The sequence below is a fragment of the Haematobia irritans genome, chromosome 4 (genome assembly GCF_050003625.1).
Source record: "Haematobia irritans isolate KBUSLIRL chromosome 4, ASM5000362v1, whole genome shotgun sequence".
Lineage (NCBI taxonomy): Eukaryota > Metazoa > Arthropoda > Insecta > Diptera > Muscidae > Haematobia > Haematobia irritans.
Window position 1 is genome coordinate 109,801,340 of NC_134400.1, and position 13,323 is coordinate 109,814,662.

The 13,323-nt window shown below is 31.4% G+C and overlaps 1 protein-coding gene across 9 annotated transcripts in view; it reads left to right on the plus strand.

The window, feature by feature from the left end:
* The window catches only part of msn (serine/threonine-protein kinase msn), a 247,268-nt gene that overhangs the window by 25,231 nt on the left and 208,714 nt on the right, over window positions 1–13,323 (plus strand). For all 9 annotated transcript variants that reach the window (XM_075307853.1, XM_075307859.1, XM_075307860.1 and 6 more), the window contains exon 3: window positions 4,368–4,433. In XM_075307853.1, coding sequence (XP_075163968.1) covers window positions 4,368–4,433 — 66 coding nt within the window. The remainder of the gene's footprint in view (window positions 1–4,367; window positions 4,434–13,323) is intronic.

A 13,323-nucleotide genomic window follows, 5' to 3' on the forward strand; every position in this document is an offset into this window, starting at 1 on the left:
GCCCATCAAATGTACCAACGCAGACATCATGTAACTGCAAATAAAAATAAATTATACCATATATGAAAATGCAGAACAAAAAGCAGGTACATTTTTTTCAATTACACTTTCCTTTTTTGTGTTCACATAAAACCACGTGCCACTTCTGAATAAATAAATTAACACAAAACATTCTCCGTCCATTCCAAGCAACAATCAACACACGACTGACGCGCAAAATGAAAATCGTGTGTACCTGCTCAATGTTTTTATAAAATTCTTTTCGCTGCAAAAATTTAAATAATTAAATGGTCACGAAAAAGTGTAAATGGTCTTTATGGCCATGTAATGGTTCTAGACATGTCAGGTACATGATTTTCCGACCATTTAATAGTCTCAAATTCTATCATTTAAATGATAGAACATGTTTGCGGTATTTGAGAACCATTCAAATGCTTATTGTCACCATAAATTTTTCTCCGCTCGAAAACTATTTTTACAAAGACAAAATACTTGGATTTCGCGACAATTAGATGCTCTAGATAAGCATTAAATGGATGCGGCAACCATGTCCAAACATGGTTTTTCTGTGCGTGTAATTAGAGATAAAATGTAACCGCATAATCTCGTGATTATATTACCGCAAAAAGTATATTTCGTTGGCTATTTTCATTGTAATTTTGTTCAAGGCAGGTATAACTACTGTTATTAGGAGAATCATTGGCACACGCAAAGAAAAAAAGAAGTTTAGAACACGTGTACCGAAAACGTTTTTCTTTTGTTAGAGTTTGGTCGAAGCAGGGCTCGAACCTAGGACCCTTGGTATGCAAGGCGGTCGTAGCAACCACTGCTCCACGGTGCCCAACTAAATGTATGTTTCTGTTAAATAAAGTTTGTTTAAAGGGTGATAGGTCAAAATTTGGTCAAGGGAAAGCGCGTGTAAATCGGTGAAATCGTTTATTTAAAAAATCAAATTAAATTTCTTTTTCAAGTTCAATTAGTATAAAATTCAGGAAAAATATTCAGATAGGCTTTCGCTTTTCCAAATCCGAATTGCAGGGCCTCACGCTTGACACCTGCCATCAGATTTTGTACAGCCACCTTGTCCACCTTCTTCGCCGCAGAAAGCCAGTTTGCCTTGAACTGCTGCTCGTCCTTAGCAGTTTTTTTTGGCCTTCTTTAGGTTCCGCTTGACAATAGCCCAGTATTTCTCAATTGGGCGGGAACCACCTGCACGTTGTTGGCGGCGTACCACTCCATGGCCTTTTTACCGTAATGGCAAGATGCCAAATCCGGCCAAAACAGTACGGAACAACCGTGTTTCTTCAGGAAAGGCAGCAGACGTTTATTCAAACACTCTTTCACGCAAATTTCTTGGTTGACAGTCCCGGAAGCTATGAAAATGCTGCTTTTCAAGCCACAGGTACAGATGGCTTGCCAAACCAGATATTTCTTTGCGAACTTTGACAGTTTTATGTGCTTGAAAATATCTGCTACCTTCCCCCTTCCTTTTGCCGTATAAAACTCCTGTCCCGGAAGCTGCTTGTAGTCGGCTTTGACGTAGGTTTCGTCGTCCATTACCACGCAGTCGAACTTCGTCAGCACCGTCGTGTACAGCCTCCGGGATCGCGCTTTGGACGTCGTATTTTATTTATCATCGCGATTTGGAGTCACTACCTTCTTGTAAGTCGATAGTCCGGCTCGTTTTTTGGCTCGATGCACGGTTGTAGACGATACACCCAGCTTATTTGCGGCATCTCGGAGAGGTTAGGTTTTCGCTTGAAACTACCGGCAACTATCTTTGTCGTCTCAGCGGCTTCCGGTTTTCGATTTCCCCCCGATCCAGACTTCCTGGCTGTCGACAAACGTTCCCCAAACACTTTAATTACATTTGTAACGGTTGATTTGGCAACTTTTAGCGATTTTGCCAGCTTTGCGTGCGAGTAGCTCGGATTTTCGCGATGCGCGAGCAAAATTTTTATACGCTGCTCTTCTTGCTTGGACGGCGTTTTGACAACTGAAGAGTGAATTCCAAAATCAAAATAGGAGCAACATACTACACACACACCTTCAAAATGAGGGGTGTTCAGGTTTTTTAAATGCAAGTTTATATTGACCAAATTTTGACCGTATCACCCTTTAATCGGCTCGCGGGCGCCGCAAGCTATGCTATTTAAATATAACTTATATGGATAAATGTCTATTGATGACAATAACAGCTACATAGCTCAGTGGATAATGTGTTGGCTTGGTCCGCGGTTCGGTTCTCCGTCCAGGCGAACGGTAAAATTAAAAAAATTTATAAAATCGAATAATTTCTTCAACATTGTTTGTATTACAGAAGAGAAAGATGTGAGGGAAAATGAAATTAGCCAGAAAAGATTCTTTTTTTTGAGTTAGTCTTTGTGAAATTTTTTTCATCCTGGAAAAGAATAAACGTTTATCACAAAAAGTATATACTTTTCTTTCATATAAACTTGATTAAAGCCAAAAGCAAATGAGAAACGAACTTTGTTTGTCTAAAATTTCGTTTGAGAGGAAAGAATTATTTTTTTGCGTGTATGATTGGAAATGGTTCAATCAATGTATTTGACTTTAGTGAACATTTTATCGACCAATGGGAATTTAAAAGTAAATTTATTTTAGAGCAAAATATGTGTGTGTTTTTTACAAAATAAACAATTTAAGAATTATGTGTTTCTGCAGAAAAAAAGTTTAATTATTCCCTGGGATTCCCTGTCTCCAATATTGTGTAAATTACGTATCTGAATAGTCTAAAGGCCTGGTTATGCATCTAAAAATGTAGCGAATCTAAGTCTTTTAAACTTGTGGAGACTATATAGAAAAAATAAGAAGTGTAAAACTCTTCGAAAAAGAAGGTGGTCTGATCGCCCAATCAACAAAGATTGGAATACAAGTGGTTACCGTTAAAAGGTGTTCCAAAATATAAAACTACATGATGATGAACATTTCTTCAAACATACTCGTATGAGTAAAGAAGGTTTAAATTTATTGCTTTTTTCGGGAAGTCGGTATTCTGCTCTGAATTTATTATAAATACATTCATGCGACTGCACGCATGAATCTTATGGTGTTTTCTTTTCTGAAAAAAGGGCTTTGCCTTCATTTTGTCTGTACAGAATGCGCATTTTTAAAATGTTACCAGCAACCTAAAAAAATGCTATCATTTCAGCGGGCAGAAAAGAATTCAAAGAAGGAGGCAGGGCAATCGCAGTACTCTCGTTTGTTGGCAGTGCTGAAAATGCCCGTAATTTGCCTCTATGCGTGGCGCTATTTTCACAACAGAATTCAAAGCCTTTTCGCACTTTTGCCTGTTTTTTTTAGAAAAGAACCTAAAAAGTACATTTTCCGGGTAAAATGCAAAAAAAGTGCGCATTTTTTACAAGAAAAGAAAACGCCATTAATCGGGCTGCCACTTTAACCTAACCTAGGTTAGGTTAGGTGGCAGCCCGATGTATCAGGCTCACTTAGACTATTCAGTCCATTGTGATACCACATTGGTGAACTTCTCTCTTATCACTAAGTGCTACCCGATTCCATGTTAAGCTCCTTTTTATAGCCGAGTCCGAAGGGCGTTCCACATTACAGTGAAATCACTTAGAGAAGCTTTGAAACCCTCAGAAATGTCACCAGCATTACTGAGGTGAGATAATCCACCGCTGAAAAAATTTTTTCGGTCGAAGCAGGAATCGAACCTTGTGTATGCAAGGCGGGCATGCTAACCATTGCACCACGGTGGCTCCCTAACCTACGTATCTTAAAATTTAGGTTGCTAACCTAACCTACGTATCTTAAAATTTAGGTTGCATAAATTCATATTATATTCTAGCAAAAAAAAATGGAAGTTCTAAAGGCATAACTTTGAAAGCACTTCCAAAAATGTCCTCCCAAAGATGTTATTTATTTTAACTGCACAGGAAGTTCTTTTAATTCAATTGTCACCCAGAGAAGGAATATGACCACCTCAAACATGTTTTAAGAGCAAAATGTTATTTTTGGATGGTGACCATTTAACATGGTTATCGAATCACACCTTAAGAAGTAATATAAATTCAGTGCAACGGCTGTTGGAATGGTGGACATCCATCTTATGATAAGCTCATGTTAAATTCATTGCTTCCGGATCCAAAAAAGAAAATTTTAATTACTTTTTTGTCGATGCTTTTTTTTCTGGGATGCAATATTTTTTGCAGTACATCCTCGTACTATGTATTTACCATCACCGCATTTCTTACTGTTGGAATATTAGAAATGGATCATGATAAATACGATTTGGGTTGCCTAAAATAACGGGCCGCCACCATATCTAAATATTACACTATATCGAAATATTAATTGTGTTTCTCTATTTTTTTTTTTGCTTTCAGGATCCTGCTGGTATATTCGAACTTATCGAAGTTGTCGGAAATGGCACTTATGGTCAAGTCTATAAGGTGAGTGAAACACAAAACCCTTCGCAGAAAATTTAACTATATATTATGCAAATTTTGTTAGATCAAATTAATTTCAACTATCATTTACGATTCGTGTGCAAGTTGACTCCATTATATCTAAGTATTTTACACAGAAAAAAAGCATGTCCCGTTCCAAAGATGTTATCTTAACACTAATGAATTTGATTCCGAGACATCGGAGAATTGACTTTTTAGAAAACAAATCTCTTTTAAATTTAAGTTTTACGTAATTGATTCCAGGAAACCAATTTTAATTGATTAGTTTTTTCATCTGTTTTCTTCGTGTGCTATCAAAGTCCTTTAAAAACTAGTGAACGACAACTTCAATTTCTAAATTCAGACTTGACTTCAAGTTGAAATTTTACTATGTTGGAAGTAAAAATGTCTTTCAAATTGAAAAGCATCTTCTATTTTTAAACGCGTTTTTTTTTTCTTTGTAGTCAAGATACAAAAAGTCAATAAATTTAAAGACAATTTCAATAATTTTGAAGAATTATTTATAACTATTAAAGTCAAGTTGACCTTAGTCCAAAAAAATTTTTTTCTTTCACACGCAGAGAAGGAATATGATCACCTCAACCATGTTTCGAGAGCAAAATGTTATTTTTGGACGGTGATAATGGAACATTTTTGTCGCAAAAATTTTGTTTTCTCGGCAAACATATACATGGTTGCCGAAGTCAGACATAGGCTTTTTGAGAAAATAACATGGTTGCCGCAAACATGTTACATGTTCTCCGTCCAAAAATAACGTTTTGCTCTCGAAACATGGTTGAGGTGATCATATTCCTTCTCTGGGTGCATGTAAAGATTCCCATTTTTAAGTCGATTCACTTAACTATGAGGGAAAAGCGACTTTATTGAAAAGTTTATCGACTTTTGGGCAAGGAAAAAAGCTTAATCTCAGAGAAATATGTGTTCTTTGCTGAGGAAAATTTGCATTCGTATTTTGAGGACATGAAATCTTTGGCCTCACGACCATAATTTTTTGCAGTGTACCTCTGTAGAATAGAACTAATAGAAATAAACGATGTTTATTTTTCCGTTCGAAAGTAAAAGTTTCCATCAACATGCGGTCATGTGTTGTTAAACGGGAGTTTCATCGTGGATCATGATAATATGCACAGAAAAAAATATTTTGTATCTTCAATCACGAAATTAATTAATCCAATTAATTTTTAAAATGAAATGATCGTATCAACGACCCAAGTCAATTAAGAAATGAATTGTTTCGATTAAAAAAATAATTGATACAATTAAGATTTGTGAATGATTTTTGTTTCAATTAAAAAGAAAAAAAAAAAAAAAAAACAATTAAATTTTTCATTGAATATTTTTTTAAAATTCAATTAAAATTGTAATTGGAAAAATATTGGTGATATTTTTTTGTGTGTGGTAACACATCATTTTCATTGTCGTTGGTAACCAATTGTACTTTGGCTAATATATATTTTTTTTAATTTCGAAAACTCATACGAATTTGTATTAAGATTCTTCATAAAGAGTATGAAACGTTTTCGCAAAAACGAACGAATTCTTTTCATAAAAAGTACCAAATAGGGTTGCCTCCAATATTTCATAATTAGAGATCAAAAACAAATATTAATCATCCGCTTTATAGTTTTTCAAACAATTCCCCCTTATATGTTGCAGGCGTGGTGCCTACACTAATAGAAAAAGTTTCGTTATATTAACGAAATGTATCGTTAAAAGTCAGCCAATGTAACAAATTCGTTAATACAACGAAATTTTTCTTTATTATAACGAATTTTCTGTTAATCAACGTAACGTTTCGAACTATTAACGAATATTTTCATTGTATTAATGAAAATGTTTCGTTATATCAATGAAAATTTTTCGTTGGCTGAATTTTAATGAAATTTTCTTTGTGTGTATATAAGTATACTTATAGGTATCATACAACAATATATTGTTGTAGTTGAATGTTCTGAACAAACTGGATTTTAGAAGGAAAAACATTACAATTTTGTTTAGTGACGTTTGCAGTATTATTGGCTTAGTGATTGCGTCAAATTTGATCCAAATTGAGGCACATCTTGCCAAATTTCAGAAGCCGATGGGTCTGTAACATATATAGAAAAATAAAAACTTAGATCGACCACGATTTCTATGAAGTTCAAATAAAATTTTTGCACTTGTACATTCATTATTGCGGATATATCCATGGAATACCTACAATTAGTATGGAAACTTCAAAAAATGACAATTTCTTTAAAATAATGGTATTTTATGAAAAGATGTTAGTGTTATTAATTTCTAACAATCCAAAAATTGCAATTTCTTTACGCTGCTTTTGAAACCACTACTGTGATTAGTGGTAGGTCCCATTGGCCCCACGGTTGCCACAGTTCTACCAAAATTATAGATTTTTTACTGTTTGGTACAGTGAAAAAAATATTGTCGTAAGGTCAAAGATTTGATGTCTTTAAAATACGAATGCAAATTTTGCTTAGCATAGAGGACACATTTCTCTAATTTAAAGTTTTTTCCTCATCCAAAAGTCGATAAACTTTTCAATGAAGTCATATTGTCCTTATAATTAAGTGATTTGACTTAAAAAATGGGTATCATAACATGAAAGAAAAAATGCCCAAACATCAACTTAACTTTAATAATTCAGAAAAATTCTTTAAATTTAATGAAATTGTCTTTAAATTTGTTGTCTTTTTGCATATTGACTACAAAGCAAAAAATCGTTCAAATATAGGACATGTTTTTCAACACTTTATTTTTTACTTGAAACATAACATAATTTCTACTGGAAGTCGAGTCTTAATTTGGAAAATATAGTTGTCATTAACTCGTTTTAACAGGACTTTGATAGCATATGAAGAAAAAAACTGAAAAGCGAATAATTAGAATTTGCTTCTTAGAAGCAAGTACATAATTTAAAAGAGAATTGTGTCTTAAAAGTATCCTTACATGTGTTCTCCGGAATCAAAACCAAAATATTTTAAAGTAAAGACAAAATCTTTGGAACCGGGCATGCTTTTTTTGCAGTGTAGAATGGTGGAATTCTTTTTGTTTTGGATGATTGCAAAATCATCCAAAACAAAAAGAATTCCACCTTCCAAAGTGAAACTTTTGACAAAATTTTCTGTGGAAATAAAATTTTGACAAAATTGTCTATAGAAATAACGTTTTGACAAAATTTTCTATAGAAATAAAATTTTGGCAAAATTTTCTATAGAAATAACATTTTGACAAAAATTTTCTATATAATTTTTTATAGAAATAAAATTTTGACAAAATTTTGACAAAATTTTCATTAGAAATAAAATTTTGACAAAATTTTCATTAGAAATAAAATTTTGACAACATTTTCATTAGAAATAAAATTTTGACAAAATAAAATTTTGCAAAACAAGATTTTTTTGTTTGGTAGTTTTTCGGTAAAATTTTCTCCAAATTTTGGTAGATTATTTTTGGCTCAAATTTTGACAAAATTTTCTATAGAAATAAAATTTTGACAAAATTTTATATAGTAATAAAACTTTGACAAAATTTTCTATAGAAATAAAATTTTGACAAAATGTTCTATAGAAATAAAATTTTGACAAAATTTTCTATAGAAATAAAATTTTGACAAAATTTTCTATGGAAATAAAATTTTGACAAAATTTACTATAGAAATAAAATTTTGCAAAACAAGACTTTTTGTTTGAAAGTTTTTCGCTATAATTGTCTCCAAATTTTGAGAAAATTTTCGATAGAAATAAAATTTTGACAAAATTTTATATAGAAATAAAACTTTGACAAAATTTTCTATAGAAATAAAATTTTGACAAAATTTTCATTAGAAAAGAAATTTTTGATAAAATTTTCTATAGAAATAAAATATTTGATAAAATTTTCTATAGAAATAAAATTTTTGATAAAATTTTCTATAGAAATAAAATTTAGACAAAATTTTATATAGAAATAAAATTTTGACAAAATTTTCTATAGAAATAAAATTTTGACAAAATTTCCTATAGAAATAAAATTTTGACAAAATTTTCTATAGAATTCTATGGAATTTTTTCGGTAAAATTTTCTCCAAATTTTGGTAGATTATTTTTGGCTCAAATTTTGACAAAATTTTCTATAGAAATAAAATTTTGACAAAATTTTCTATAGAAATAAAATTTTGACAAAATGTTCTATAGAAATAAAATTTTGACAAAATTTTCTATAGAAATAAAATTTTGACAAAATTTTCTATAGAAATAAAATTTTGACAAAATGTTCTATAGAAATAAAATTTTGACAAAATTTTCTATAGAAATAAAATTTTGACAAAATTTACTATAGAAATAAAATTTTGCAAAACAAGACTTTTTGTTTGAAAGTTTTTCGTTAAAATTGTCTCCAAATTTTGAGAAAATTTTCGATAGAAATAAAATTTTGACAAAATTTTATATAGAAATAAAACTTTGACAAAATTTTCTATAGAAATAAAATTTTGACAAAATTTTCATTAGAAAAGAAATTTTTGATAAAATTTTCTATAGAAATAAAATATTTGATAAAATTTTCTATAGAAATAAAATTTTTGATAAAATTTTCTATAGAAATAAAATTTAGACAAAATTTTATATAGAAATAAAATTTTGACAAAATTTTCTATAGAAATAAAATTTTGACAAAATTTCCTATAGAAATAAAATTTTGACAAAATTTTCTATAGAATTCTATGGAATTTTTTCGGTAAAATTTTCTCCAAATTTTGGTAGATTATTTTTGGCTCAAATTTTGACAAAATTTTCTATAGAAATAAAATTTTAATAAAATTTTCTATAGAAATAAAATTTTGACAAAATTTTCTATAGAAATAAAATTTTGACAAAATTTTCATTAGAAAAGAAATTTTAATAAAATAAATAAATAAAATTTTGACTGAATTTGAAGGGGTGTAAAATTGGTGCAGAAGCGATGAATTCAACATGGGCTTGTCATAGGACGGATGTCCACTATTTCAACAGCCGTTGCACTGAATTTGCATCACTTCTTAAGCTGTGAAGCGAATTTAGGGTTTTCGATGTGAATTAAAATAATTTTTATAATTTTTTATAATTTTTATCTGCAAATATTTTTAAAAATTTGCAAATTTTCTAGAATGGATTTAGCATTTTTTTCGGAACCATGTTATTAATTTTTCTCTGTTTTTAACCTATTTGAAAGAACAAAAAAAAAGTTAAAATTACCCATTGATAATATGAAAAACGCGATTTAAAAATATCGAACTAAAATAACATCATGTGTTAACTACACATAAATAAAGAACATCTGTGGAAGGACATTGTTAGAAGTGCTTTTAAAGTTGTGCCTTTAGAAGAACTTCCATTTTTTTTGCTGGGAATGAGTAAAATTTACTTCAATTGTGTCTGTATCGAACTCCATACAGCTCAAGAGGTTTAGCAATTTTTAGCTCATATTTGAAACATTTTTCTTAAACAAAAGATGCAATTATTTTTTTAATCAAAGTATTTTAGTTATAATTTTCTTTCATTCACATTTTTTGCGTTTTACCTGTTAAAGAAAAAAAGATCAAATCACAAGTCATAGCAAACTTAGAAACGATACTCCATAATCTGTTTCATTTTTTCTTAATCAAAACCTTCAAAAGCCTTCAAAACTTTGTCAAATATTCCGTTTCTGAAAATAGGAAAGTTTTTTTTTCTTTCGGGGTGTTTGTTTTTGAGTGCAATGTAGTTCAAGCTTAGGTTGTTCACTTTGCGTCTTAGTTGCTTTCATTCTCGGCTAGCTTCATCGCGCACAATAAAGTTCATAGCAGCAATGGCAGCAAAAACGAACTGGTTATTGTGTCAAGTGTTGTGTTGTCAACTTTTGTGCCGTTGACACAAAATCCTTTGCGTCTCATCATCCTCGCCAACAGAGATACATATTTACACGATACATGCTTTCGTTACATAGAATAATGAATTGGCATAAAAAGGTCAATATTCTGGATGCTTTGAAAATATTCATGTTTTTAGATTGTACACCTACGATGAGATTGGAGGGTAGGCATTCATTGTCTGCATTCACAATCAAATGGTGAGGGTCTATTGAACAAATTTCTAAAATTGTAAATAATAGGTTTAGAAAATTCTTAGTTTTTTGCTTTTGAAATATATATAGGGGGTTAGACTCCAAGCCTAATTGGATATTTCCATTGTGAATTTATACGTGCTAAGTTGTTTATCATTGTGTCTAGCGGTTTAAAAAACTTTTAAAATTTGTTTGCATATTTCATTTGGTTTAAACATTTTGTTTTTGCAATAGAGTATGGAAAATAGAAGTAAAATATAATTAACTTTTTATACCCTGCGCCACACCGTGGAACAGGGTATTATAAGTTAAGGGTGTGAAGATAAATTCGCGAGTTAAATTCGTGGTTTGTGTCTCGGCTAAGCAAAATTCAAATTTGTGGAACGAATTTAACTTTGTGGGACGAATTTAACTTGTGGAACGCATTCCAAAACACATTTTTTTCTTAAAAAGAGGAAATTTAGTGGTGGAAAAACTGGCAAACACTGTCAATTATTTAATATGTAAGAATACCAAACATTCGTAGTTTTATATCGTAGAAAAATTGAGCTATAAGAGATAACTCTACAGTCGCATAAAACAGTCAGTATATCCTTATGTAATGGTGGTGAATTGACCAGACAAAATGCCAGTGGAACATACCGACGAGGACAAAAAACCAAAATTAAAAAATCAAAAGTCTCATGTACAGTATTTGAGATATAGCGTCACCAGATATCGGCTATATATAGCCCAGATATTGTCTCATGTACAGTATTTGAGATATAGCGTCACCAGATATCGGCTATATATAGCCCAGATATTGGATTGCCCATATCTAGGAAACTGTTTTTGGTGAATTGACCAGACAAAATGCAGGTGGAACATACCGACGAGGACAAAAGACCAAAATTAACAAATCGAAAGTCTCATGTACAGTATTTGAGATATAGCGTCACCAGATATCGGCTATATATTGCCCAGATATTGGATTGCCCATATCTGGGAAACCGTTTTTGGTGAATTGACCAGACAAAATGCCAGTGGAACATACTGACGAGGATAAAAAACCAAAATTAAAAAATCAAAAGTCTCATGTACAGTATTTGAGATATAGCGTCACCAGATATCGGCTATATATTGCCCAGATATTGGATTGCCCATATCTGGGAAACCGTTTTTTGTGAATTGACCAGACAAAATGCCAGTGGAACATACCGACGAGGACAAAAAACCAAAATTAAAAAATCAAAAGTCTCATGTACAGTATTTGAGATATAGCGTCACCAGATATCGGCTATATATAGCCCAGATATTGGCTCGCCCATATCTGGGAAACCGTTTTTGGTGAATTGACCAGACAAAATGCCAGTGGAACATACCGACGAGGACAAAAAACCAAAATTAAAAAATCAAAAGTCTCATGTACAGTATTTGAGATATATCGTCACCAGATATCGGCTATATATAGCCCAGATATTGGCTCGCCCATATCTGGGAAACCGTTTTTGGTGAATTGACCAGACAAAATGCCAGTGGAACATACCGACGAGGACAAAAAACCAAAATTAAAAAATCGAAAGTCTCATGTACAGTATTTGAGATATAGCGTCACCAGATATCGGCTATATATAACCCAGATATTGGATCGCCCATATCTGGGAAACCGTTTTTGGTGAATTGACCAGACAAAATGCCAGTGGGACATACTGACGAGGATAAAAAACAAAAATTAAAAAATCAAAAGTCTCATGTACAGTATTTGAGATATAGCGTCACCAGATATCGGCTATATATTGCCCAGATATTGGATTGCCCATATCTGGGAAACCGTTTTTGGTGAATTGACCAGACAAAATGCCAGTGGAACATACCGACGAGGACAAAAAACCAAAATTAAAAAATTAAAAGTTTCATGTACACTATTTGAGATATAGCGTCACCAGATATCGGCTATATATAGCCCACATTGATTGATATTGTCTGCGGTAGCTAACTCTTACACTTACCTTTCCAATTTCGACCTTAGTGAGAGAAATTGTTAGGAATTTGTTTACTATATTCATGTAAATTAAATTTATTTGTTCGCTAAATATAATACAATGTTATAAATTACACTTTTTTCTCCGCAAAATCTTCGCCGTAAATATTCGGAAATATTTTACCAATGAATTATCATAATAATGTGTGTTCTTCGTAAGGAAAAATCTACTCTTCAATTCATCATGTCAACTCAACTCTTTCGCCAGCAAAAGCGAAACAAACAAATATCACAAAATTTGATAAAGGGAACTAATTTTTATAAAGCAAACTAACATGAAAATTAAAAAATATCACAAAATAAATGTTGACATTAAACAGCGTAATAAACCAACATATGTATGTAAATCGTTTTTCGGTTATAGAGACAGCAAGCGAGTCCGAACCACTGTTGCCATAAAATTAAAAATAATCTACATAATTTTCAAAAAATTCTACCAAAAATGTACCAATTTTAAAAAATTCTAATTTTCTTTTTATCACATTTTGAAGGTTTGTGTTGTATTCGTGATCCGAACGCGAAGTAGTCAGATGTGTCGCTAACATTACTAAAAGGGTTTAATGACTTCGTTCATATTTTAAAAATTAATGTATTAATTCTGATCTGTACGTTTTGAAATTTTAAATATATATAATATCGCATCACATTATTTCAGTTTTCATTATAGCAAAGTTGTAGTGCATATATTGTCTGGGAGAAAGAGTAGATCAGATGTTTATACATACACCCTCAAAAAAAATCGCTTCTTTAACATATGTTCCAAACATATTTTGCAGGAAGCACATATATTATTGC